Source organism: Neodiprion lecontei, chromosome 5 (assembly GCF_021901455.1).
Source record: "Neodiprion lecontei isolate iyNeoLeco1 chromosome 5, iyNeoLeco1.1, whole genome shotgun sequence".
In the NCBI taxonomy this organism is placed as follows: Eukaryota; Metazoa; Arthropoda; class Insecta; order Hymenoptera; family Diprionidae; genus Neodiprion; species Neodiprion lecontei.
Window position 1 is genome coordinate 19,362,882 of NC_060264.1, and position 27,689 is coordinate 19,390,570.

A 27,689-nucleotide genomic window follows, 5' to 3' on the forward strand; every position below is an offset into this window, starting at 1 on the left:
ATTATTTTTGAAACGGTATATTCCGCCAGCCATTTTGCAATACCGCCCCGTCATCCTGCTTTGCAGTCCTGTCGGCCATGTCGTTGTTTTCATGCGTTAGGCTGGGCTGGGTTAGGTTAGGTTAGCAACCTGTTCTGATATCATGTCAGCCATCTTGCTCCCGCCATCTTGTTGTTTACATCGGTTGGGTTAGGTTAGGTTGGGTTGGGTTGGGTCAGGTTGGCTTAGGCCGGTAACACACCGACTACATGCTCCGTCATCTCGTCCATCATTTTGCAGGCTAGTCAGCCATCTTGCAGGTCAGTCAGCCATCTTGCAAGTCAGTCAGCCATCTTGCGGGTTAGTCCGCCATCTTGCAGGCTAGTCAGCCATCTTGCTGTTTACATTGGTTGGGTCAGGTTAGCTTGGATCAGTAACACACCGACGCTCGGTCGGTAATAAACCGACTACAGGCGAGGCGCGTCCTGCAGCACCCGATGTGGTTGGTAAGTCAGTTTGAGAACCCCCCTATATAAAAACTGGGGTAGTTAGCTACCCTAGCGGCCAGAGGTTCTTTTCAATTGTTTCGCGCAATGACGAATCGGTAGTTAATGCTACCGCAAGCCAAGGTTCGAGCCAGATAATGAAACTGAATTGTGGTCACAGTCCCCAGTCGACAAAGTCAATTTTCAGCTTAAGAGCGCAGTCTGAAAAACGGCTGGTACAGTTAACTACCCCGTATATATGTTCTAGGCTTAAAAAAAAAGAAGGCAAGTACAGATGTTATCAAGAATTATCTGCTTCTCGCGTCGCTAAAGTATACGGGGAATTCCACGTCAATTCGACCTGGGTTTTTCCCTTCACCATTCAGATTTGGCGCGCGATTTTTTCTATGATTGTTTTCACTTTATAAGGTACTGTTTTTTTTCAATTCAATTTGAATTTGCTACAATTTTTAGAAACGATTTTATCGACTGATCAAAATTAAGAATTTGAAAAAATTCTGAAAAATCCTGCGTTAATCTTGGATCCGGAGTGGGCCGATTGTCCCTTCTGACTGTTTTCAAACTTCTTCCGAAAAAAAAAAATTAAAAAAATTAGCAGCGAAAGTCATTTTACTATGGATGGCTGCTGAAACATCTTTACATGTCACATGGGATTTTTGAAAATTTTTGCAGAATTTTAATTTTGGTCAGTCGATAAAATTGTTTCTAAAAATTGTAGAAAATTCAAATTGCGTTGAAAAAAAAACAGTAACTTTCAAAGTAAGAACAATCATAGAAAAAATTGTGCGCCATATCTGAGAGTTGAAGGGTAAAACCCAGGTCGAATTGGCGTGGAATACCCCATGTACAACCAACCGACGTTTCGCTAGATAAATCAAATGTCTTTACTGCTCGATAGTTAAAGTGACTATTGATAAGTAAAGTGGTGATTGGCCGTGTATTAGTAACATCATTGTTACCATATGTTGGCATATGTTTGTTAATCGATTCGTTATCCATTTAATTGTCAACAATGTAGCGAACACGATGCGGCGAATGCGTGTAAACAAACTCAAATGTTGAATGTAAGGTCGTTCGCGGTAGAAATACGTGCTGGGATCTATTTCCGCATTGATAACGTTCCTAAAGGTTTTCGTCGACTGAAAACCAATTGGGAATAATGGCAACGAAGATATTAATCGACATTCACAATGACATAAGACTATTGATAACGGCGATAACGGGATTCGAGGTAGAGATATTTTAGGTTAAGTCGGGTTGTCATATTCAACAAAACAATATGAAATCTACATGAGATTAAATTAACCGAAATTGGAACGGAACACAATTTGAATAATCGCATGTTCCAATTTCCAATGTTAATTCATTCTACTGGCAAATGCCTGAGTAGCCAATCAGAACTTCAGGCCAGAACTTTACAAAAAGAATAATGTTAAATTCCTCAGAAAACTACGGAATGAAAGCCTGAAATGCTTAGAAATGATACTTGCATGTTCTACTTACAATAAGAATTTTACTAGGAAGTCAAGTTAGGTTTTTTCGGCAAAGAGTAAAAATTTAACGATCAAAGATAATATCATGGATGGTCTTTTACTAGTTAAGTTTCATTACTTGTTACAAAGGACAAAATTCATTGTTCTGCATCTTTAAAGGACAGCTCTGGATTTTGTAAAATTAATTTTGTTGATAACTTGCCAATAGAAGTAAAATTAAATTTTGAGAATACGAATTGAGTGGAAGAACATATCATTCTGTGATTAAGAATTTTGATTTCCTGTCGAGATTTTCAAAAAATTGTACTAATCCCCCAAAAGCAGTAATTTTCTCTGAATCTTGCCTAAAATGCCGTAAGAATTTTTCTCAAATCTTGAGGAATTACCGAAATTTAATGAAATTCTCCAATCAATAGAAATATTTTCAATCAAGTTGATGAAACCGAATGTTTTTACTATTGTGATATATAAGCTAATGTAAATGAAATTTGGATTCTAACTCTATGCGAAATTGTTTATCAGAAATCAATTTTCTAGGAACTTGATTACTTAGTTATTTTACAACAGAAAAAATTCGTGAATACAAATCATCAACGCTTTTATCTTTTCAATTCAGGCGGGAGAAGAAGGTTTTCGTATCTGTGAGGCGTTTGCCTTATCAAACGTAAAACACCATCGATATCTTTCGGTGAACAGTCAAGCAACAAAGAGATCGATCGACGATGTGGTTAGCAAGTTTTCAATACACGGAAAATACGAAGTAGCTAACAAGTTCCGAGAGCTTGTCGATACATTTTTGTCAAGCTTCGATTTCGACCATCATCCTCAATACGACCTGCAGTGGGCCTTGCTCTCTCTTCTTCTCGACTTATCCTGCGAAACTAACAAGTCCGAGCTGCATTGCCTCGAGACCGTCAGATCGTCAAGAGGAGAGTACAGCTTCAACGTCACTGTCGCTAACGAAAATGAACCCACTGAAGAAATCGACTGGGGACAATATCTTAGGGAAGGACAGGAAGATTTTTTCTGCGATTATCAGAGCGAGTCGGACAGCGTAATTTTATATAGTTAAACTTATATAATGGTGTTCATCTATTTGGTGGAAGAAGCCATTCTTTATTCTCGATGATGAATCAGAAGTTAAGAAGAGGCAAAACAGTTCAAAAAATCTCCAGACATGTTATTTGCGACAATGATTGTGTACACGAATGAAACCAATTCACATAATATTTATCAGAAAAAAATCTGCGCAAATTCGAATCACACAAGCTAAGATATAAACTATTTGGAAGAGAGAGAGTTTTATTATCAGAACGTTCAAAATGCTGAAGATCTTTTAAACGGATTTTCCTTTCCACGTAACTTATGATTTGAGCTTTGGTGCAAATTCATCCTGTTTGTTGAACTGAATGAACTAACAACTAGAATTTAATTACAAAGTGAACAGAAAACTAAAATCCTTGTATATTCAAACGAATTTGCGGCAAATCACAACGAAAGAACTAGAAAAAGTACACCTTTGTAACTCTGGGAAAAAAATCCACACTGTAGCGTTTTCTGAGCTAGAACTAAAATCTGGCTGGCTGGTTATATAAGAGATTGAATGCCTGGAGGAGTCACATATGTGTGTTCTATATAAATTTATTTCTATTGCTTGAAGGAGTGGTCCAACAATGATGACCCGGAGCCTTCAGGCATGGCTGAACAGTCTTCACCTGATAATTTGATCAGAGATTTGGTCAGTGTGATACCAGTGAAACGAACCGAAAGCACACTGGACAAATTATCGGAGAGTTTGGCAGATGGAGTTGAGTCCAGAAACTGGCTGAAGAATAATGTTCAGAACAAATGGTGGACCTGGATTGAATATAACAAATATCCTGTCGATAGCAAATTTCCTGATGCCGGATTCTGCGAACTATGGTAATGAATTAGTAAAATAGATGGAAAGATGCCGTAGTTTGATAGTTTCAATCTGCTTTGCTTCACGCTGGATACAATTCTTAATATGAAATTTGTTCAATCTTATGAACATTGATGTATGTCTAATAAATCGAATTTGAAATATTTTTTCACATCAGTCTTCAAAATTTCTTTGAAGAAATATAAAAATGTAGTTTATCTTTGTCTTGGAATAAAACTGTATCATAATTCTTCTCAGATCCAAATTGTGGATGAATACATTAGAAATACGTTTCAAACAACAAATTAGCGGCCTCGTTCTATTAATCGTTACAGTTCTCGAATTCAAAATTAAGTCTGTGTTAATCGATTTCAGGCATTTTATGGAGAGGAAAATCCCCAATAGATTTCTTGCAACAGTTTGATGAAAAAATTGTATAGAACATTATTTTTCAACAGGAATGAAATCACATCAAGAGGTTTACAACAAACTGGAACTCTGAGTGAATATCAAGCATGCAGAGAAGTTTTGTGGATGCTTCATTGCCCGGTGCAGATGGTTTTGTTTCTGAAGAACAACTCAGACTCGGAGTTATTTTCTACCAAACAAGACATTTCCATACCCAGTTTATCCCAAGTAAGTCTATTGAATTAGGTCGAAGTTAGTAGTTAGTAGTTAGTTGAAATAAGAAGATATCGAGAGAGAAATATCACAAGTCTGCAACTTTACAATAGTTATGAAAGTATCAGTTTTAAAAATATTTAATGAATGCTTTATTTTATCACTGTTTACAAAATTTCTGACAATCCCGAAGTTGCGGAATAATGATTTTGCCTTGAAACCCGTCGTAATGTTAACATTCCAATACCTAAAATATGTGTTTAATACTTTTTTGAATATCAGTGAAACCGTACAAACTAGAGATCTTGGAAACTCCTGGTGTAAAAATTTTTTCAATGAACCTAAGAGAAGAATATGAAATTATGTTACTAGGATTTTATTACGTCTCTTTTAGGATGCGTTCATCAGTATTTTAGATCCATTATGCAACTATTTTGTAATGCTTCGCGAGTTGGAACAGTTTGGCGAGAATTTGTACCCGAAACACACGTCCCCTGAAGTTTATCAATTCCCACCTTTAACTTATCAGGCATATCACAGAGCAGTGATGCAGCATTTGAATAAAATGCGTGAAGGAATGATTAGGATCGAAAAAAAGTTCGTGAAGCAAGGTAAGTCGTTTAAAATAAAGTTACAAAAATAATTGATTCAGAATAAACGTCTTTTCGAACTAAAAATAATTCGATCCAAAATTACATCAACTTTTTTAGCAACATTTAGTGCTCATACAATTTTAGTATATGAAACACGCAGTTGAATTTATTTTTCTTCGCCGATAAACATTTTCTGACATTGGAATATTGTTTTCTTTGTCGCTGGTTTTGAGTAAAGCAATTCAGTGTTGTACATTCTTGAATGTGTACCTGGAAACAATTGAAAAATAATTTTCAGTTTAAAGTCATTCTCAGTCACTACACTTTTAGGCTTCAAACATTTCCAGACTTTATACATTTCAGTTCGAAGGAGATTGATTATTTCACAGAAATTCTGATGAAATATATTCCTTGGAATCATTAAAAACAAGTTTATTTACGAAACTATTGGCCTGACCGAATTTTCACCTCTCTGCTCAGCTTTATTTTGATTCAAAGTGACTGTTTTTTTCGACTGCTAAAATGTGCGATTCATATCACATTTTCTACATTTTCTCACTCCTCCCAGTTAGAAGTAGAATTGTGGCCTACAAATGAGCAAATTTCGTAGAAAAAAAAGCAAAATTTAGTGTTAAAATCTCTCAATTTTCCGAGATTTTTTTGTTCAGATGACTGCGACACACTTTTGTCAATGATGAATGATTTGAGACCATATTTGGATGGAATTAAAATGCTTTACGAGGTTCATCAGTCAGTCACAAGCGAGTGGGAGTATCACTTGAACTGGAAATGTGCATCAAAGCTTTTGTCTGGCCTATTTTTTGAGATGCAGAACTCCAGCAGCCGTGAAAAGGCGAACATGTGCACCAGCTTATATTTGCAAAGTCTCAGCGTCTACTTGAACATCATCGATACATGGCTCAGCGAAGGACGATTCGAAGATTGGAGAGAGGAGTTTGTAATTGCCAAGTTGGTATTGCATTTCCTCGTCTATTTTTATTCTCTTTTTTCGGTTATTCTGATTCAAATTTATTAATCTTATCAATGCAAAAAAAAATTCAGTAAAAAAATTTTTACCTCAAACGTGTCAAAGAACTCTCTAACATGCTTTTCAATCAGTAATTCACAACTTGATCACTCGACAGAATACCAGAAGATGTTACACTTGAGGACGAAGAGCAGCATGATACGTTCGTAGTGCGTCCATTAGATCAAATTTGCCTGAACGACCCGATAATGGAATTATTAGTGCACAAAGTACGTGACATGGGTAGAAGCATCGAACTTCTTGTAAGATTGGATCGAATACCAGATATGTGGAGGATGGTAAACGACAGCAGTGGTCAGTGATTAACGGATTCGGTTGTTCTCCGCTTTTTCTCTTCTGATAAGCTTGAAAATCATCTCAGCATCTGAAAATAGATTTTTCTCTCAACTTGAATTATATTTTTTGTACCGGTGTTTGTCTTCTAGAACAAAAGGGTTCAACTTTGAATGAATATTGCACTGCCAATTTGCAGGATTCTCTTTACCGATCAATTAAGATGAGCTAGAACAATTTTTTCAGTTTCGAGGATATCTCTGAACCAAGAATTTCTCACCGAAGTGATCTCCGAATTCGGTAAATACAATCCGACTGACTTGACGGATACGGTCGACGTATCCGTGATTCAGATGACAGAGGTCCCTGCATTGGAACCAATTAGTTCTCTGATCAAACAAAACGCACTCCAACAAATGTCAAATAGTAATGATCCATTCTTGTTGAAAGCTTTCGAAAATTATGTACCGTTTGATCTATTGAGAAACAATGATGCAGTCGATGGGAAGATTTCTAGCGAAAATTCTATTACCAATTGTGATTTTAACATCTTTGAATGGCGAGTATACTATTCAACGATAATTGAAGTTTTATCAAGTGGATTAATGACAACTGTATTGAGGGGTTTACATATGCGAATAGACAGCTAAAAAAATGGGGAGAATTTTGGGAATTTATATCCCGACAACCGATTTTTCAATTGAATTGGGGTTTGTTTTATTCAAAAGTATGTAGATCAAGCTTTATTTGTAACTTTTTTTTATTGAGATCGATTCACAAAAAGCATTGTTATTTACAATAATGTCAAAAATTTCACTCATTGACATGTTTTGTGGTTGGCCATGATATCCCGAAACCAGCTCAACCGATTTGCAGCAAATTTGGAGACAGTATTCTTGAATAGTTTACCCTCTTTACCAAGATACCATTTTTCTTAACCGTCATATTTTTCGGTTAGTTAAGTACTTTAATCGTAAATGTTGAACAAAAAAACGAATTTCAACATCCAACGGTAACCATTTTGTTAGAAAGGAAAGAAAAAATATTTGCAGATCATGACAGAGGATCATTTATCCAAGAATACTGTCACCAAACTTGAAGTAACTCAGTTCTGAAGTTTTTGAGATATTGTGGAAACCACAAAACATATCATGGAGCAAAATGTTTGACATTATTGTCAATACCAATGCTTCCTGTCGATCGATTTGAATTAACAAAATATGCAAATCCAGCTCAATCTACATACTATTGAATAAAACAAACCATAATCCAATCGAACCATTGGTTGTCGAGGTATAAATTGTCAAAGTTCACTTACTTTTTTAACCGTCTACTTGTATACTATACCCACGAAACTAAATATATCTTCGATCTCAATACTTGATTCTATCTCTCATTACAATTCCAGGCTTGAAAACACATCCCAGTCTATCTTGCCTTCGAGGAGAGTTCTGAAGAGTGTTTTATCAAAAATATTAAACACTCGATACAAAGGTGCTAGCAAATTGGTCAAAGATATTATGGTTGCCGAATATAATTTAGAAAAACACTTGAAACTAATGCGATGCATTTACATGATGGAAACTGGTCATGTCATGAACAGGTTTTATCAGCAATTGTTCACTGAGGTATCATGTTCTCTTATGATCGATTTAAAACAAATTTTATTCCAATCCCACATTTCCAAGAATTTTTTAAATATTTGTTATTTTCCAGAAACTGAACATCTCTCGACGCATTTCAATGGCATCTGAAAGAAATTTTCTCATACTGCAAGGTGATTTCACAGATAATTAGCTTTTGGAAACTTTTCAGATCGAAACAAATGCCACGTGGAACAATCCAAATGCATTAACAAACCTACTGGAAGAAATACTGTCTCAAGAATGGCCAGAGACGAGTTCTCGCTGGTCGATAGTCGTCAGCGAGATTAGAACTCATCAGGTTCTTGTAGCGGCGAACAAAATAATGCTTCACTACGCCATAAGTTGGCCAATGTGCATGGTTTTGACAAAAGAAGCCTTAGTCAAGTACAACGACATTTTCAGGTTCCAACTTAAGTTAAAATGGGCCCTTTGGACTCTCGATCACCTGAGATTTAGTGGTGAGGAATGATCTAAATTTTTTCAAGGACTTTGGTTGGTTCATATCATTTCTAACATTCTCAAACATTTATAAAAATTCCAGAATTTTTATTATGCTACAGAATATGATTGTATTATGGAAAAAACCTGATAGTAGCACAAAGAATTGAGTTTAAACTCAGAAGTTTTTCAGTATTTCAGCCAAATTGTATGTCAAATATTTCAAGCAATTTATGAAAACTAGTAAAGTATGGTTTAGAACCTCTGCGATTTTTTGCTCTTTAGATTTTATATTTGCACTTAAAGATTCTCATCTAATAATAGCAGCTTCTGATCGAAAACTTGGATTTATTATTATGAAATGTTTCAATAACATTTGACTGGACATTCCATAAAATATGCTTGAAGTGTTTTAATTTTATTTTTTTTTTTGTAGCAAATTATTTTCATTTTCACTAAATTTCATTTCCTCAGACCTCGAGGGCTCCAAATCAGCGGGGATGAACGACAGGGTTCAACACTTCCAGGCACGACGATTAGAGTCGCTAAGATTCTGGTTAATTCACGCTATAGGATCGATTCACGCTTATTTGTCTGGCCAGGTTTTACAGAGCCTCGGTTCAATGTTGGAAAAAGCTCTTTCCGAGGCCGATAACTTGGACACTATTATCAGAGGTTGGTAATTCGCCTTCATTGTTTTTTTTCTTTGTAAATTCTAATTTATTTGAAATCATTTGAGAACGCCAGGAAAACATCGAAGATCATGATTAAAATTGAGGAAATCGTTCATTCGTAAATAGAAACTGAACTCAAATATTTTCGACATTGCAATATTTAACTTAAAATTTACTAACAATAATTTAGCGTGATTGCAGATATTTAGAAATATTTAATATTTATTGAAAAACCTAAATTGATACCCTGACTAATTGCAATTAATTAAAAAGTCCTGATACTTCAAATATTCTAATGCTTAAGAACTTCTGGAGTACATACTTTAAAAAAATTTCTACGTACATATTTCAATCCGTTATGAGCTCAGAATGATTCTATTAAATCCTGAAAATGTTGAAAAATCCGATTTCCTATTACAATGCGTTGTATGCAATTTATTTTCATAACTTTCGTCTGGTTTTCAGTCTTTTTCCATTTCTATTTCTCTTTCTGGTCGAATTTCCAGAAAAATTAACCGATTAAAATTATGCATCATAATTTCACTCAGTAGGTTTTTCGTTACCAAAGATACACAAAATTGTATTCCGTAGTTGGTAAATTTTAATTTTTTTTGTTCACATAATGTTTTTTTAGTGCACACCGAGTATCTGATGAAAGTGCACGAGCACTGTCTCCAAACAGCAGAATTCGAAGATCTAACTGCGACTATAAACAGCGTGAGTAACCGTATATTATTAGCCCTTGTGGACACTAATCTCAAGTAGAGCGAGTAGTGAAATAATCAATTCTTCGTGTTCATTATTTGATAATGGCACAAAAAGTTTTAAAATCAACATTTTTATCTAGTCACTTTTAGATCAACAGTGTTTCTTTTTTTGGGCGCATCATTTCAATTGTAAATCCGACAGTTTGAACGAGGGCTCTGTGATTAAACGATTAATCGGAATCATCAATTAATGGATAATATCAGAAAACTGATTGATCGAAACCACCAATTAATTGATCGATTGGAAAAACAATTAATCGATTAATCGCACAGCCCTAATTCGAGTGAAAAATTAATTCCTTTACCGCTTGCTCATCTTTTTTCTTCTTCAAACGTTCATTAATCATGGACGATTGATTAGTTAATTCATTACTGTGTCCCGACAATGAAAAATTTATTCTACTTTTGCAAAACTTGCAGCTGCTGGAAATGTGTATTTATGTTCGGGACCGGTGGAAACGCGGAGCCGAAAACATTATTCCAGCAGAATTGGACATGATGGAAAGCAGCTATATTAAATATCACACTTACTTGGCGCTGGCGCTGCACAATGCGGTCCAGCACAAGGATGCTGACTATTGTAAGTGTCTGATTTTACTACAAGCGTTACAAGAAATGTTTCAGTCAAATATACCAACATTTTCCAATCATTATGATGTCAATACGTGATGTTTATCCATATTTAAAATCTGCATCATGAACATTTATTATAATCCGAAGAATATTATAATTTTTCTAACTCTTATAGCCATGAAAAAATTTAATTTTGTCAATATCTTTTTTTTCAATTATTCGCAGTAACAAAACTGTTCGGTACATAAGGATAAGTTTGTTTCTAATTTACGAGGATAATCCGTGCACTGAAATCTATTCGCAGTGTAAGAATATTTGAATTGTTTTTTTATCTAATTTTAAAATCTGTGCTATTTTATTGGTAATACTTGAACGTTAATGTTATATATATGATAGGTATGAATATTGACTACGAAAATTGAATGACTTGTCGGAGAAAATAAGTACGGCATGGTATGCAAATGATGTGCTGCTTTTACTAACGATTTTGCTTTAACATGTGCTAATATTTTTTGTTTCTTTTTCTGTGTTGCATTGATTGCAGTGACCGGCCTCAGCTCCGCTTTTAACTACAGCATACCCTGCGCCTAACTCCAGCCTACTAACTTGCTGCACCAAATTACAAATATCCATAGATTTTGCAATCCATGAATCGACTGATCAGATTCTCGATAAGCGTAATCGTCAAGTTTAAGCAATCACTCAATTGCGATCAAATTTTGTTGAAAACGACGGAGCGTTTTTGTCTCCGTTGTGTTCTTAATTATTAATTTATATAATTTGTAAAAATATTATTTCGGGTGATAACGAAAAACAACTTTTTGCAATACTCTCTTTCAATGAGTGAATTTAATTACTGGATGAAATTTATGAGTTCAAGAAAAATATGAGAAAAAATGTTCGAGAATCAGTTTGAAATTTCTGTAAACTTTTCACAGAGCTTATTAACTGATAAAATTTGAAGCTTGAGAATAATGCCTAAAAATCGGACTGCAAGTATTCATATGAAAATATGAGAATATCCATGGTCAGATAGAAAAATTTGTACACTAGATGTAAACCGAGCGAAAAATTGTTTATATTGTAACAATACGATGAATTAGTTGCGTCTGTGATTACAAAATACGTTTTAAATGTCGAAAACTTTTTATTATTTATTACACCCGCACTTCAGATCCTGAAAAATGTTTTTTTCCTACTTTCCAATCCCCTTTTATTCCCATCGAACCGTCCTATTCCAGACAAACTGACGCCGCAATTTGCGAGCTGCGCGGAAGACGAAGATTCCCAAGATTCCGAAAACAGTAGCGAAATCTTTCAAGACGATCGAATGACGGAATTGAGCAGAAATCTTCTGACCGAAGTCGCATACCAAAGTTTGCCTCCGTCAGGAATTTCCGTTCCAATGCCCAAACTCATGGCTATCAGGGAGAAAAATCGAATATTGAAAAATCAGGGGTAGACATTTTCCCTTCTCAACTATGTTCGAAAAGTTTTTTTTTATTATCGAAACCTGCATACAATTGTTTTTCGAATTTACCCAGTCTAGCGGTTCAACTGAGCGAACAAGTCAAGGCAGCAACGGAGTACGAACAAACGTTTTCCTACTTGCGCTGGTATCGGTACGAGGAACGTCTCAAGTTGTACGCCGTGAACTCTAGCGCAGATTCGCTCTGCGATGAACTGGACGAGTATATCAAAGGCATCGAAAGAGAGGAAGAGTCGGATTGGTGCGAAGGGACGAGTTTTAGAATTCTAGGTCGGAGCGAGTGAGGTGTCTATATGCCTGAATGTGAGAAGAGAAGACAAATCGTTGAAAAAAATTGTTTGGTTTATAATTTATTTGTTTTTTTTTTCTTTCTTTTTAAATATATTTTAACAATATACATTTCTATACAATTATTTTACACACCGAAGAAATATGACCGTTTGCCGACAAAACTGCCGAACGCCATGTAATATTTCTTCTTATTTTTTCTTTTCATTTAGTTGCCGCCGCGAAGTTCAGGCAAGATGAATAAGACTGCAGGGTGTCTCCGCCTCAATTATTGAGGTTGGTTGACGACAAAATGCTACTTTTTATGGACTTTATTGTTTCATAAAATTATTAAAAAGTATTCATTTTTGTCTAACCAACAATCTTAAATACTCTAACATATTATAAAAAAAAAGTATTCTGAACAAAGACAAGGAACACCCTGTGTGGATATTTTCGATCCTGTAAGGCGAAAGACTGAAATATTCGTTTACCAGACGGATAAAATTATGCAAATTGTGATCTCTGTGTTGTTTAATTTTCGAAGTATAAAACACAATGGCTAATTTGGTAATCTTTAACGCCTAGAACAGTGTTTTTCAATGTATGGGTCCCGATCCCCAGGGGAGTCGTCAACTCTTACTCGGGGGGTCATGATCGCAAGCCAGGTAAAAGTAATAACCAGAAACGAAGTTTTGCGCGAAATCTTTTGATTTTAAAAATCCTTTGAAACCACTGACATAGTTTTATTATGAACCTGGGGGCTCGCTAGATTTTTTTTTTACTTGTAAAGAGATGGCGAATTAAATAATCGAAAAATACTGGTATAGAAAAATTAATTATCTTTTCTAACAAATCTTTGAAATACAATAAAAAAAACGTATGATGTTACTCTATGAAAAATCGATCATGAAATGTGCATTTGCGATTTTTTTTTTAACAGGCAGATAGATAAGCACATAGTTATAATCAGTTCACCTCCAGCTGTATTTGTCAAACACTCGCACGTTTTCAGCCACTAGACAGGAATGAATCAACCGTTTACATAGAGATTGAAGTGTAAAGATATATTCGTCGTCAATGTTAAATAACATAGCCAATGAAATTTCTTTTATCAAAGCTACGTGCGCTATGAATATCTTTGGGAAAATGAGTCAATATATTTCCTGTGTTTGCGATATCCTATTTTTTTGATATGGTCATTGTCAGCTTTCGGTACAAAACATGTTCCTGTAGTGTTCTGTTTCTTTCACTTTTTGCTGCCTTGTTTATGCGTTGTTTATTAAAAGTGACCATGCGTCGGTATTAAAATTGATCCATCGGAAGGAAACGAAAAACAGTTGTTGTCTTGCAATTTCAAACCATGATTTTTGTTCCTTTACGTTGACTCCATTACACGTTATGAATAAATATGCATTGCTGATAAATCTCTCTCTCTCTCTCTCTCTCTTCATTACAGCAATAGATGAGAGTTGAATCCTAAATTTGTTGTTCCCGTATCAGAAATCGCGAATGTTTAGCTATCGGTATGAGTATCGTTCATTTATCCCCGTCGACGGATAAATAAGAGAATATATTTTTTACCTTACTTATGCGATAAAACGATCTAGTTTTCTTTTCATTTTATTACTTTTTTGGTCAATTTAAAAATATCACCTACTCTATATATTACACAGCACATATATACATATAAGCGTGTATATATTTGTAAGGGAAACGACAAAGGTCTTTTTCTTTATCGAGGTAAGACAAAAACGTGTCTCTCCAGTTTTTTGCTTCACTCAAATTCGATTTCTTATTAGCTGAATCTTGCTTACCGAGGAATCGGTTCGCTCTGGGTTAAGGCAATGGTGCCATTTTGTCCGATCGCGTTTGTTTGCGGTACAGGAACATCGGTGGCAGATTCATTGGCACTTACTGGGGACGTGGAATGATTATTCATGCTGGCTGCTGCGAGCGCTTTGTTGCGAAGTTCAAAAACTTGCTGTATAGCTTTTCGGAAACATAAAAAGTTGTAGTCGATCACACCTGAAAAGCAAATACAGGCAGTGATTATGTGGTGAGGCTACAAATTCGAAAAGAACTGGCCAAAATATGTTACACAATTTTTTTTTTCACTTTTCAGTGAGTTTCAAATCTTTTATAAAGTAAAAAATATTCATAAAAAGTATGTGAATAATTTAGTTTTTTGAAAATGGTAAGATCTAATCTGTTGGAAAAGTTTACAAAAGATATTGAAACAAGCGCAATGTGAAAAAGATTCATGTCTATTAATCAATTCTACTTACCTTGCCTGTCAAAATTGTTTTCGCGCAAAATGCAGACCAGTGCCAAGAATTTGTTTACTTCTCGCAGGTACAAAATTGTACCGTTATTGAGTTTGATTAAACTTGAGCTTTGATTGTCAAAAGCGGCAGCTTCGTGATCTTCCCTTAAACTGCAATTGTCGTAATTTTCGGATAGTTTTCACAAGAGAATTTTGAGTGTGAGAAGAAATTTATTGATTGCTACCAACCCGTAGATACACGATACGTCGATCACAACGTCTATCATATCACAGCAAAGCTCGTAACTTTGCATATCGACTGGTGAACTGTCCGTTGCTATGTATATCTTGGAAACAACGTCGAATAAAAAAGCCTTCTCAATTGCAGAGTTCTAAAAATAATCGAAACGAACCTCATTATTAATATTGCTCCTAAGGAATCTCAAATTTTTCCAAACTCGCGTAATTGATCGGAAAGCGACTAAAAAATTTTGAATCACTGTAAAACTTTAATACCAAGTTATATTTAGTAAAAGTTTTTCATATTCCGAACAGCTTTGAGGGCGATTCAATTTTTATGGAATTTCTGAGATGTATTCTGGATTTAGATACGGTAGATAAATCGATAAATTTACCGATATAAGTATATTTAGGAGATTCTCAAGCGTTGGTAATTGCGGTATCAGTTTCTGAACCACTTTGCTGAACGCTTCGAATATGCTGTGGTCATATATTGATGTGAGATGAAAGCTCAGGTGAATTTGGTCGAATCCTGAAAGCAAAGAAATGGGATTAAATTCTAATTGACTAATAATCCAAACGACTAATCTCAAAATACCCTGACGTCTGCAGGTTTTTCACATTCAAAATTATAGTTTTACAGTTTGCTAAACTTAATGTATTGAACGAAAAAATTCAATCGATCATCACAAATTATATTTCATTCATCGTATACTTATTGGCGGAATCATGGGGGACTCCATATCTTAACAACAAATTATTCAACTTAATTGTTGCTGATTTTCCCTGATAGCTCTGATTCTCCAGTTTTTTAGGTAAACTGGAAACTCTGAAATTTAACAATCTTAACCACTCACCAGAATCGGCGAGGTCATCATTAGCTCGTGTATGAATATCTCGTTGCGTTTCCATTTTGTGATCATCTGAAAGGCCATCTACCTTGTGTATAAAGACTTCGAATTTTATGGCCTGATTAACTTTGTAAGCCTTCGTTACGGTCAGGTGCAATTTGTTCAATGCCTCCATGTAATCATCTTGAGCATCTATGACAAATACCAATGCTCCACAACCGCCGAATATCATGTCGCTGTCGAAAGTTGGATCGAAGAAATCTATTTGCCCTGGAAAGTCCCATATTTGGAACTGGACAAAACTCGAGTTGCTTATGTCATCTTTGATTATCTTATTTGTACTTTCTAGAAACAGCGTCTCGTTTGGTGACATTTTGTGAAAAACGACCTTCTGTATCGACGATTTACCGCTCCTGAAAGAAAGCCGACTAATTTTTCACGAGATAATGAATTTTTCAATAGTGCAATCAGCCACGAAATCATGAAGCACTGCGTGAAATATAAGTTGATCAGAAATCTGTTTTTTCTTCTCTACTGAATTTAAAATAGCTCTAAAAATCAACATTCTGAATCTTCAATCTGACTATGATTCATAAAAAGTGTAATTTCATAAAACCATATGTAATTGCAGTTGATAACGTCAAAGTAACGGTATGTTGATAGAACAGTAACTGCTTTGCAACTGTAGCATAACTTCGAAGGAGTTGAATTTGCCACTGGATTTTAGACAATCCAAAAGTTGCGAAATAGTGTTTTCACGAAAATGCATCGTTACAGTATCGTTGCAAACTTTAACCTGATAACAGAATTTGGTAAATCAGTAGAATAATCAAAGTTACTGACTCTCCTTATCTTTGAAATCATGAGATCATGAGAACTTTCAACTGATGGCATATGTACTTTGAACTTTCTTTGTTAGAACCTTGACTGATGTCTCAGATATAGTACAAAGCAGCGCATACAGCAATGATAATTGATTTTTTGTATTTTTATTGGATACCATGTATGACTCTCAGAGTATTTCATCCCAGAAATTAGGACTTGATAGAACGAATCTTCAGTCGGTATTATTAAGATAATGAAAAATTGAAACAAGTACTGCTTTGTAAACTTGGAATGACTTTAAGGTACTTGACTATTCTAAAATGTGTATATGTCTCACTATCATTATTTATCGAATTCGGATAATCCAAAAATTGTGAAACACAGAGTTTTTTCAAAAATACATTGTTACAAGAATGGCCCGAACTTCAATTTCACTCGATATTTCTGATTCCAGCTTTTAAATTCCGTTGAAACTCGACTGATGATAATGCTTGACCACTGTCATATCGCGACAGAATTTTCCCTGCCTGCATATGTCCGACAAGTGCAGCAAAGCTTATTCGGACTTGGATCTTACCTTCTTAATCCCATGAGCAATATTCTAGGCTTCTGATCACCGGCCAAGGGACCGACCGGTCCGTCACCTTCACCGTCGAACGGTGTGTAGCCAAAGTCCTTCGGAAAGGATCCGACGTCGTAGCCGGTTTGATATTGATCGTCATCGTCCTACGAATGGAAGATTAAGAGGATCGAAATCAGAACTCGGGCCGTTAAGCCAGTTGTTTTATCATGTTGAATAGGGAGGGATAGCAAAGAATGTTGATTCGTTTAGCGACAAATATAGCCACGCTACATATTTCGGCCTCTGGGCAAAAGTTGTGACGACTTATCAAGTGAATACAATTATCTAGTAGACTAGCATTTGTTATTTTGTACGTTTCATAGATTCGTGTATCTACACTTACCATATCTCGTTATTCCAGAATGAGAAATAGGTGTGTGCAGTTAATCTTGACCAGTTATACTGTATTGTGCCCGAGTATCGCTTGGGTTCTTATCTGTTTTAATTTTTGTTTTTTCTTCTTCACCCTCTTTATTTTATATGATTTCTCAACTATGAATCCAACAACAGATACATGCAGTGGCTATAAACGCTTTTACCACCGCTCTACTTGTTACTGCCCACGTTGCTGTCCTCGCTCCTCGGTGTTGTAGGTTGTCAGTTTATATCAAGTTTTTGTGACAAGCACTAAATCAACGGACTCTACAAATCGCACGAATCGCTGATATACTGTGACCGTAGTCACTGATATATTGTGTGTGAAATGATACATAAAATACATATATATATATGTATACATGGTTGTGTCGTCAGTGCGATACGTATTATCACGTAACCGAACTTCGAATTGTCAACACGGTGGCAGCACATGAGACAAAATACCTTTTTAATTTTAATATTCGCTTGCATTTATACGATCCAACGTACATGTTTACCGATCCTCATTTGTATTTTTGATCACAATTGGCCAACTTATCATATTATTAATGGACAAATGATAATCGGATAAAATATGTGCGTGTTACATATTCTCATTTGCCAAAACAGGGATGAAACTTGAATTACTTAAATACAGATAGATAGACTGATTAGATTATTTTTAAATTACCCGGATGTAATATTTCCATTAAATAATCTGATAAATATTTACGGTCGGTGCTCTAAAGTTTGGAAAAGCGATGAAACAAAAATACAAAATGGGATTCGCTGAATCATTTTCAAATTTAAACATCATACTAAAATTTAAATATCATTCGGAATTTTAAATCATTTCTCAAATTTGGAAAAGAATCTATAACTCCGGTGAAGAAAAGAGTGCAAAATATGACTTGGAGGATTTGTCGGTAAGACAGTAAGCTTGATATCTCCACTCACTGAATCCCCTGTCTAGCAATATGTTCATCTATGACCGAGTTATAATTTCATCGTTCATTGTAAACGCGCCGTGAAGTTGGGTAAAGTGTCAACAAGCTCGGCCGACGTCAGTTTGTTTTCGTCAGCCGTCAATATTATGCCCGAGGACGTTAAACGTTTAGAAGAAACGGACTTTTTCAACCGTCTCAAGTGAAAGTCGGGACAATTACGACCGTGTCTTAACGATGTCACTCAGAAACTAATCGTACCGAGAAGTAATTAACCTCCAAAGGTAAACGAACCCTTGTACGCTCATAACTAAAAAAAAAAATCAAACAAACAAGAAACGCGTAACAAACACAACCAACAATGTTCGTATACCTGAGTAAGAAAATAGCTATACCGAACAACTTCCGATTGAACTGCATGGCCTGGAACCAGCAACAAGGCTTTATCGCCGTGGGTGGCGAAGATGGCCTCCTGAAGGTCCTGAGGGTAGATTCAAGCACCGGAGGCCCGACATCGTCCACCTCGAAGAACTTGGGCTTGGCGGCGGCGAGCAATCTGAGCATGAACCAGACGCTTGAAGGCCACAATGGTCATGTCCAGGTCGTGATATGGAACGAGGAGCACCAGAAGCTGACGTCGAGTGACCAGCACGGCGTAATAATAGTCTGGATGCTGTACAAGGGTTCGTGGTACGAGGAGATGATAAATAACCGCAACAAGTCGGTGGTGAAGGGAATGGCGTGGAGCTCGGACGGTCAGAAGATCTGCATCGTTTACGAGGATGGAGCTGTGATCGTCGGATCCGTCGACGGCAATCGAATCTGGGGCAAGGAATTGAAAAACACGCTTTTGACGGGAGTCCAATGGTCTCCCGACGGAAAGCTGCTGCTCTTTAGCGTGAAGAGCGGTGAAGTCCACCTCTACGACAACCAGGGTATATTCCTGATGAAGCTTAACATGGTTCCGCTGAGTGTCACCAAGCCGCAAAGTGTCGTGGCGCTGGACTGGTACGACGGAAAAAACGGCCTCGTCGCGACTGACGCGCCCTCTCTGATCATCTGCTACCAAAGTGGGAAGATTCAGCTGATGCGAGGCGAGAACGACGACCGACCGGCACTCCTTGACACTGGAATGACCGTCGCTTGGTGCTGTTGGAACCACTGTGGCTCGCTCTTCGCCGTCGCCGGAATGATGCCGACGCTAGTCGGTGGGGAGACCAGGGAGTCGAATTTCGTCCAATTTTACACGCCATTTGGGGAGCTAGTCAGGACGCTGAAGGTGCCAGGAAGAGAAGTAACCTCCTGCGCTTGGGAGGGCGGCTCGTTGAGACTCGCGCTCTCGGTCGACTCGCACATCTACTTCGCGAACATCAGACCGGACTACAAGTGGACCTACTTTGGGGGGACCGTGGTATTTTCCAGCGAGAAGCTGACCCGGGACGGGATATGCGTCACCTTCTGGAACGCCGAAGGAAATTTGACGTACACTAAACACGTCAGGGCTTTGATATCGGTCGCGTCGTTCGGTGAGCACTGCGTACTTGCCGTGAAGAACGACTCCGGGCAGGTGAGCGAGCCCTACGCGCTTCTGGTCTGTAATACGATCGCTACTCCGATCGACGTCAAGCACCTGCATACGGAGCCGTTGTGGGTGGCAATGACCGGAAACGTAGTGATAGTTGCTTCACGGGACAATTTTACGCTCTGGAGTTTCAGGATGCCCAGAAACTCGGCGTTGAATTCTGGGCGGACCAGAAGAGATCGAACTTATCACATCGACGACACTCCGACGGGGGTTACGGAGGTCATTCAAGATCTGGACAGAGACAGAGCCTTCGAAGCTCCGCTGAACACAAAGCCGACTCTGGACCCAATCTGCTGTATGGTTGCGACGGAGAAAGTTTTGCTTCTAGGAAGAGAATCGGGGATGATTCAGCGGTACTCGCTGCCCCAGGTAACGCTGACAAACCGATACGCGACTGCCTCGAAGCCCTGCAAGCTCGCCGTGAATTCCAACTCCACGAGAGCTTCGATCATTGATACAGTCGGGATCCTAACGATGCTGGATCTAGAGCCAGCTAAAAATGGTACCGGTGACGAGGAAGACGTTAGAAAGTTCGAGCGCAAGGATGTCTGGGCGATGTGCTGGGCTCAGGACAACCCCTCGCTGCTTGCTATCATGGAGAAGACCAGAATGTACGTTTTAAGGGGACTTGATCCCGAGGAGCCAATATCCTGCTCGGGGTACATATGCAGCTTCCAGGATCTGGAGATACGCTGCGTTCTCTTGGACGAGCTAATGCAGAAGCCTGAAGAAACGCGACGCGAATTAATCGTTGATTTGGAAGTCAAGTCGCTGCGTGACACCAGGGAACTACTTTCCAAGGTCGGTCTCAAGGAGGCGAACAGCTTCATTCAGGACAATCCGCACCCCAGACTCTGGCGCCTTCTCGCCGAATCAGCGCTAAAGTATTTGGACCTCGAGACGGCTGAGAACGCGATGGTACGCTGCGCCGATTACCTTGGAATTCAATTCATAAAAAGACTACGAAATGTGCACAATGACCAGCTGAAGAAGGCGGAAGTCGCCGCGTTCCTGGGGGACTATGACAACGCGGAGAAGCTTTACCTGGACTTGGACCGCAGGGATTTAGCGATAACTTTGCGTCAGAAGTTGGGTGATTATTTCCGCGTGATCCAGTTAATGAAGATGGGAATCGGTGGGTCGGACAAGCAGATGGAGCACGCATTCAACAAGATCGGCGACTTCTTTGCCGAGAGACAGAACTGGGAGAGCGCAAGGGAGTATTACGAGAAGGGCAGCAACACGGAGAGGCTCATCCAGTGCTACTACAAGCTCGAAGAGTACCACCAACTCGCTGGAACGATAGAGCAGCTACCGGACAAAAGTCCGCTGCTCAAAACCGTCGGCAAGATGCTCGCGTCAGTCGGAATGTGCCCTCAGGCTGTCCTGGCGTATGTAAAGTACGGAGATGTTAAGCTGGCCGTGGACACCTGTGTGCGTTTGAACCACTGGGACCAGGCGGTGGAGTTGGCCAAGACGTACAAGATGGCGCAGATAGGTGAGCTGCTGAACAAGTATGCGAGCCATCTTCTGGGCAATGGAAAAATGCTACAGGCTGTGGAACTGTACCGGAAGGCGAACCACCATCTGGAGGCGGCGAAGCTGCTATTCGCGCTTGCTGAGGAGCAGGCGAAGCTCAGAACGAATCCAGTGAGGACGAAGAAGATCTACGTGTTGGCTGCTCTCCTCGTCGAAGACCACTTGAAAGGCGCACCGGCGGCGAAGGCAGGCCGAAGTAACGTTGTCATGGGACTCACAGAGAGCAACGAAGACACCAAGGTCATTGAGAGGGCCTGGCGAGGCGCCGAAGCCTTCCACTTTCTGCTCCTGGCCCACAGGCAGCTTTACGACGGACAGCCAGACGCCGCAATGAAGACCTCGTTGCGGCTCAGAGAGTACGAGGACGTCATTGACGCCGAAGACATTTACTGCCTCCTGGCGCTCTCGAGCTGCATTAATCGCGCCTTCGCCGCGTGTTCGAAGGCCTTCATAAGGCTCGAGGCTATGGAAAAAATCGGCCACACGAAGCGGGAGGATTACGAGGAACTCGCGTTGGCCATTTTCACTAAGTACAGTCCAAAAGACTCGCGGAACGCCAAGTCGGAGTGCGTCAATTGCGAGACTCTCGTTCCTGACTGGTGCGTCGCTTGTCCAAACTGCGCGACGAGATTTCCAGGTTGCGTTATATCTGGAAAACCTCTGATGGATCTCGCCAATGCCTGGGTCTGCAGCGTGTGCCGGCATCATGCCGCCACTGAACGCGACATCATCAATGTCAACGCTTGCCCGCTTTGTCACAGTGTTATTACTTATATGTAGAGCGTAGTACGTTATTTGATCGCGACTTATTGCGTAGTCTTAGGTTTATATTCAATCTTGCCATTGAGGAGGTTTGTTGGCCAAAAATTGATAATTTTCACCAAATTTGTAACGAGATAGTCGCAGATTGAGTATTGGTCGGGTTATTTCATTCGTATGCTGCAAAGATCTTTAAGGAGAGCTTCCGATGAAATTACCAAGTTCGGCAATCTTCAATAGAATTACATGCGCATGAGTCTATTTGATTTAGGCCCTTAAAAACCACGAATAATCATTTAATAACCGCAAAAATGTTTCTGGTGACGCATCTTTTGGTCTTTGTTAGGTTCTAGACTACTTATTCTTATTTATTTTGAGTAAGAGATGTCGGACTGTCACATAGACTTGTTTTAGGATTCTTAGCATCCATACGAAGAATGCCTAGGATCGTTTTTATTTTATTATGGCCCCAAATCTGAAAGACAAAATCAATACCCACACTTTACACTTTCTCTTCAGTTTCTTTTTTATTTCCATGAAACCAAGTATTCATAACTGCTTCTTATTTTTCGTCGTATTCCATGAACTATACGAAGAATACCTAATATTGGTAAATTTTTTCCGAATCCTATTTCCAGAACATGAGTTTTAATTTGTTTTTTCAGATTTGGGGACATGAAAAAGTAGAAGCGATTTTGTGAATTCTTTTATGGGTGCTAGGCATCCTAAAAAAATCAATATGACAGTTCAACATCTTGATCAGAAAAATAAAAAAATAAAAATTAGAGCGAGAAGTATGGAACCCATCAAAGACCAGAATACGTATCACCAAAAACATTTTTTCGGTTTCAAGATGGTTGTTCGTGGTTTTTGAGGTCCAAAACAAGTAGCCCAATGGGCATTTAGCTCTATTGAAAAATACCCGACTTAGGATTTGATAGGACAGGACTTAGCAATTGCATTGGAGGCTTCGCTTAAAACTATGAAGATAGAAAATAATGGGCTTATGTGAACCAAGCTTGGATATCATTGGTACGTTTCGAGTCGCTTTAAAGTTGTAAACAATCTAATAGGTAGATTAATTCGATTTTATTTTTATGTTAAACAGCTCACTTTATTCAGGGGACTTTGTTCCGCAAAATTACTCAACAGATTTTCTTTTTTTATAAAATTGTGCATATTGACATCGGCCGAAAGAGTTATTATTGAAGAACAAGTTTTTGATTATAGCTTTCTTGAGAGATTCAATTGATTCTGTTATACCGATGATTTATACCCTTCGACGATACAAATTGAAGTTGATAACGCTACGATAACGGATCATTGAGAAATATTAGTTGTAAAATGCGTTTCAGATAATTATGTTGCCAGATATCAATTCTTCTGAAAAACTCATCGTTGCATTAGAATTCAATTCTTGTACATCTGATTTTTCTGTGATATATCCGAATATACAGTTAGCTAAAAGTAAAGCGTTATAACTTTTAAGTTGGAATAACTTGAGAAACAGAAATTTATTAGTTCCGGAATCTAATCAAAATAATGAGGCCTACAATTCACTCGGACATAGTTATTAGCTCATTTACAAAGCAATGATAAATTGGGACTTGTGCATATCAACGGTTTTCAATATGCTCTTAACTTAATCATACGTGTACTAAAAGCCTTAGAAATGGGTAAATCAAATGAGTTGGATTCATTTTTTTGAAACAGCTATTCGTTAAGAAATCATTTCAAATAGAAGACTGATTAAAAATTTAACTACAAATCTTATATGTGGGAATTATGAAGTGAATTTGTAACAAAACAAAAAAAGCTATCTTAACGTGACAAATTATCTGAAATTTGTTCCTCAGTACATTTGTAGCAAAACCGATTCTTGGGTCTTGGCTTCTTATAAGTTATATTATATATCGAGACGGACAATTAATTTTTTTTGACGTAGTTAGGAGCAATACAAACAGATCTGAATTTTGTACAAAACGAAGTATTTTTCACAGTGATCTGAAATCAATGAAACATACTTCAATATTTTCGGTTTTCGAAAATTCATTTCGGAGCTATGAATCTTTTCGTTTCAATTTCTTTTCATACGTTCATTGTAGAGACTTCGAAATTTTTTTCAATAGAACAATTCTTTTCAGTTATCTGGACTTTAAAAAACCTGAAACTTTAGTATTATAATAACTGTTAATGAATCGTGTTGTAATATGGTTAGTGATTATAATTATTATCATTTTTTTTGAATAGGTACTATATAAGTAGTTAGTAAATTATGTACAACATATTGTATAGGGAAAAAAAGTGTTTTAGTACAAAGAGAATTCGTTCCGTCCAATCAGTACTAACTAACAAATTGTTTATTATACATTTAATGTTCACACATATAGGTATATATATACATATATGTGTATATATTGTATATGCATTTTACATGTATACACGATTAAAAATAAATGAACGATTATGCATTTTTCATGATTATCTAATGGAAATGTTGGCTGCCTGTATTATGTGTTATATATTGTATATAATAATCATTCTAATATTTTTAGCTGGACTTCAGTTCCAATTCCCGTGTTAAAAAATTCTGCAACATCGCACTTTACTCCAGAATAAGATATCACGTTGATCTTTCGAAAATTTTTTTGTACATATTTATCTCTGCGATTCCCGTTAAGAGTCGCGAGCTCATTCACAAAACTGTTATTGTTTCAAGGCAAACAAGTTTAAGAAACACGTTCTCAATAAGAAAACAATTGTGATGAGAACATGTATCTGTAAAATGGAAAACAAAACTAGCTACAAAACTGTACCATCCCCTGCAATGAGCAAAATTTTTCGTTAGTTTTCCAAGAAAAATAATTCCGTAACTTGTTACTAAAACTTTGCGTGAATTTGGAATTAAAAATGTTTCAAGGTATTTTGCGATATCGGTAATTCATGCTTTGGCTCAAAAGTTTTTACTTTCTGAGAATTATCAGCATAGGTATACAAAATTGAAAATGACGACTGAAATTGAAATGGAACACGGGTCATATCGAATCGCAGCTTCAAACTACGAACAGATAAGATTGAAATAATGGATTAGTTGCAATTTCGCAATCTGCGAATGAAATAGCATATTGTGTAACAAGAAGGCAAACTCGGTCTTCTCGAGTAAGTTTTCAATATGAGTCGTAGATGAGCGCGCATACGAGCCGAAGGGAAATATTGCAAATACGCAAGGCAAAAGATCATCGCCTCCTTGTTGCACATGATTCTTTATATCACAAGACTATGCCACGCGTTTTTTCACGAAGCATGAAATTGAGGTTAGGGTCGCGCAATGTCAAATTTCTTTGCGACAGCACGTACGTGCAGTACAGAAATTACCACTTGGAATTTCTAGAAGCTGAAAGTGAATTTTTTCTGTACTCCGCGCATGCGCATTCACAGATGCACTTTACCGTCGCAGAAACGGCTATTTTGGGTTCCCAAAACTAGTTTAAAAACATGCGTAAAACATGCTCGCGTTATATAAAATGTCTTTGATGATACATTTGGAGATGTTTCGCAAGCTTGAATTAGCTGCACTAATTAATTTTGAACGTCGAACAATTTTACGAAGAGAGGTCGAAGGAATAGTCAAATAACTTATTGATACAAGTGGATGTATGGGATATAAACTGTATGAATGAAATGATTACCGCTGATTGAAAATGCGATTTTTTCAACACAGCATTTCATGACGTATTGTACGAAATCCCAACAGTGAATTCGTAGAATCATACCATTTCTTTATTTCTACGTCTAAAGAAAATGTGTCGGAGTGACTTTGTTCAGAACTGTGCAAAGAATGAGCCTGTTGATCTCTTTTTCGCGTTTGAGATACGTGTACTTCGATATTTGAAGATATTTACGTCAACGTCGATATCGCCCAGGGCACCCCCTTAATACATTCAAGAAATTTTTATCCAAGTAGAATCTTGAACCTATTTTCGAATGACGTTAGTGCGATGGATAAGATACTACCAAGGGCGTTAATAAAGATGCTTCAGATTTTTACCATCATGATTTGATCGCTATGGTATTTATTGTAAACAACTGGATGATCATTCCGGTGATGGTTGCAGGGGGTATTTTCTATTTCATTATAATTTACTACATCAAAACTGGGTAGAGTCTACGGAGACCAGACGGCATCGGTAAGTGATAGTTGAGGAACCAGTATGTCGCGAAAACTGCAGACTCGCGATTTTACTCCTTTCGCTGCGTTGCAGATTCAGGATTTTGATCCGTTGCTGCTCCCTGGGTAACTAATTTGATTCTATGAATCCTCGTATACCTATACGACAGCGGGGGATTACAGATTATCTTTGTGTACGACTTTCGGATAGCGGAAGTGACATTATTCTACAAAATTTCTTTCAAGATACACTTAAAATTGTGCCAACTCCTAAACACCCAACACCATTACTCGCAGTAATAAATGTATACGTTCCTATCCCGTTAACTGCATGAATAAACAAATATTAGTTTTCCGTGACATACAATTGTCTGCCGTGTCTCGCCGATTTATTGTCTATGTTCATTTACTTATCGTTAGCCTAAGGTCACTGGACAGCTCATGATTTATTCCAAACGCCCTGAGAAGGATTCTATCGCCCTCCACTTCCATATTTCCTGTCTCCCCTGGCAGATTCGGTTCCTACGTGTTATTGAAGTGTTTTTCAGTGAATCCTAAAGTCAGTGATCCCAGATTGACATTCCAGGAATACACTTAAATTTCACTTAAGCCTTCGGTGAAGTTATAAAATTTTTCCACAGCGATTTTACCTAAATTACACTCGGAAAATCCACTGTGGTATCACCAATAAATCACTCATTTCATCTATTGGCGATCTTCAAATTATGAGTTCCAGACTTACGAATTTGACTAAAAAAGGAGTTTGACGGATCTCATTGTCAGGTATATTGAAAGAAACCCTTGCCAAGTACTTGGCTAACCGCATTTTGTTGAAAAAGCCTTTGCTTCGGCGAAAATTTTTGAAAGATCCCTTTCCACACAACATACATATACCTTTCAGTTTGACACTTGTAACCTGGCGAACAAGAGAGCGTGGTGCAGCAGGTAAGGTTGGCAATTGTCATACTGGCGGCCCAGGTTTAAGACACAGCTTTTTAAGAAAATTTTATTCTCAATTATCAATAAAGAGTAATTAAAAATAAACGTATACTTTCTATGTTGTGTAGTAAATTTTTATTTCAGTGATTTTCCGCTGGAACCTTGGTATGCTTTTTATGTAATTACAGTGACAATACAGTGTGAAAAATTCTCAACTGCACGGTGAAACATAATTGTAATCGAAGTGTAATCTCAGTGTCACATCAGTACCATTTCACTGGGACGGAATCCGCCAGAGTCGTTCTTTCATTATCGTTACAGAAA

General features: G+C 37.7%; 3 protein-coding genes across 4 annotated transcripts; 2 read left to right on the plus strand and 1 right to left on the minus strand.

Moving 5' to 3' along the window:
* Positions 1 to 1,394: 1,394 nt before the first annotated feature.
* Positions 1,395 to 11,663, plus strand: LOC107223380 (gamma-tubulin complex component 5). Of its 2 annotated transcripts, XM_046739956.1 has the most exons (14): positions 1,395 to 1,716; positions 2,595 to 3,032; positions 3,639 to 3,901; positions 4,340 to 4,517; positions 4,897 to 5,113; positions 5,764 to 6,064; positions 6,241 to 6,437; positions 6,663 to 6,975; positions 7,825 to 8,044; positions 8,232 to 8,520; positions 8,975 to 9,175; positions 9,809 to 9,891; positions 10,362 to 10,521; positions 11,059 to 11,663. In XM_046739956.1, the coding sequence occupies exons 1-14, from the start codon at positions 1,645 to 1,647 to the stop codon at positions 11,103 to 11,105; spliced, it is 2,979 nt and encodes a 992-aa protein (XP_046595912.1). In that variant the 5' UTR covers positions 1,395 to 1,644; the 3' UTR covers positions 11,106 to 11,663. The 2 variants fall into 2 exon arrangements, with proteins under 2 accessions (XP_046595912.1, XP_046595913.1); XM_046739957.1 differs by lacking the exon at positions 1,395 to 1,716 and having other exon boundaries at positions 2,947 to 3,045; positions 11,059 to 11,662.
* A 392-nt stretch (positions 11,664 to 12,055) lies between these two features.
* Positions 12,056 to 17,781, minus strand: LOC107223377 (ras-related GTP-binding protein C). Its single transcript, XM_015663039.2, has 8 exons — positions 17,418 to 17,781; positions 17,030 to 17,178; positions 15,634 to 16,040; positions 15,172 to 15,308; positions 14,786 to 14,928; positions 14,559 to 14,707; positions 14,088 to 14,298; positions 12,056 to 12,300 (listed from the first exon to the last, which is right to left on the minus strand). Exons 1-8 carry the CDS (start codon positions 17,418 to 17,420, stop codon positions 12,270 to 12,272), a joined length of 1,230 nt encoding a protein of 409 aa, XP_015518525.2. The 5' UTR covers positions 17,421 to 17,781; the 3' UTR covers positions 12,056 to 12,269.
* Positions 17,782 to 18,465: 684 nt separating this feature from the next.
* LOC107223381 (WD repeat-containing protein 35) lies at positions 18,466 to 24,719 on the plus strand. The gene has a single exon (XM_015663045.2). The coding sequence runs from the start codon at positions 18,737 to 18,739 to the stop codon at positions 22,277 to 22,279; it is 3,543 nt and encodes a 1,180-aa protein (XP_015518531.1). The 5' UTR covers positions 18,466 to 18,736; the 3' UTR covers positions 22,280 to 24,719.
* Positions 24,720 to 27,689: the final 2,970 nt, after the last annotated feature.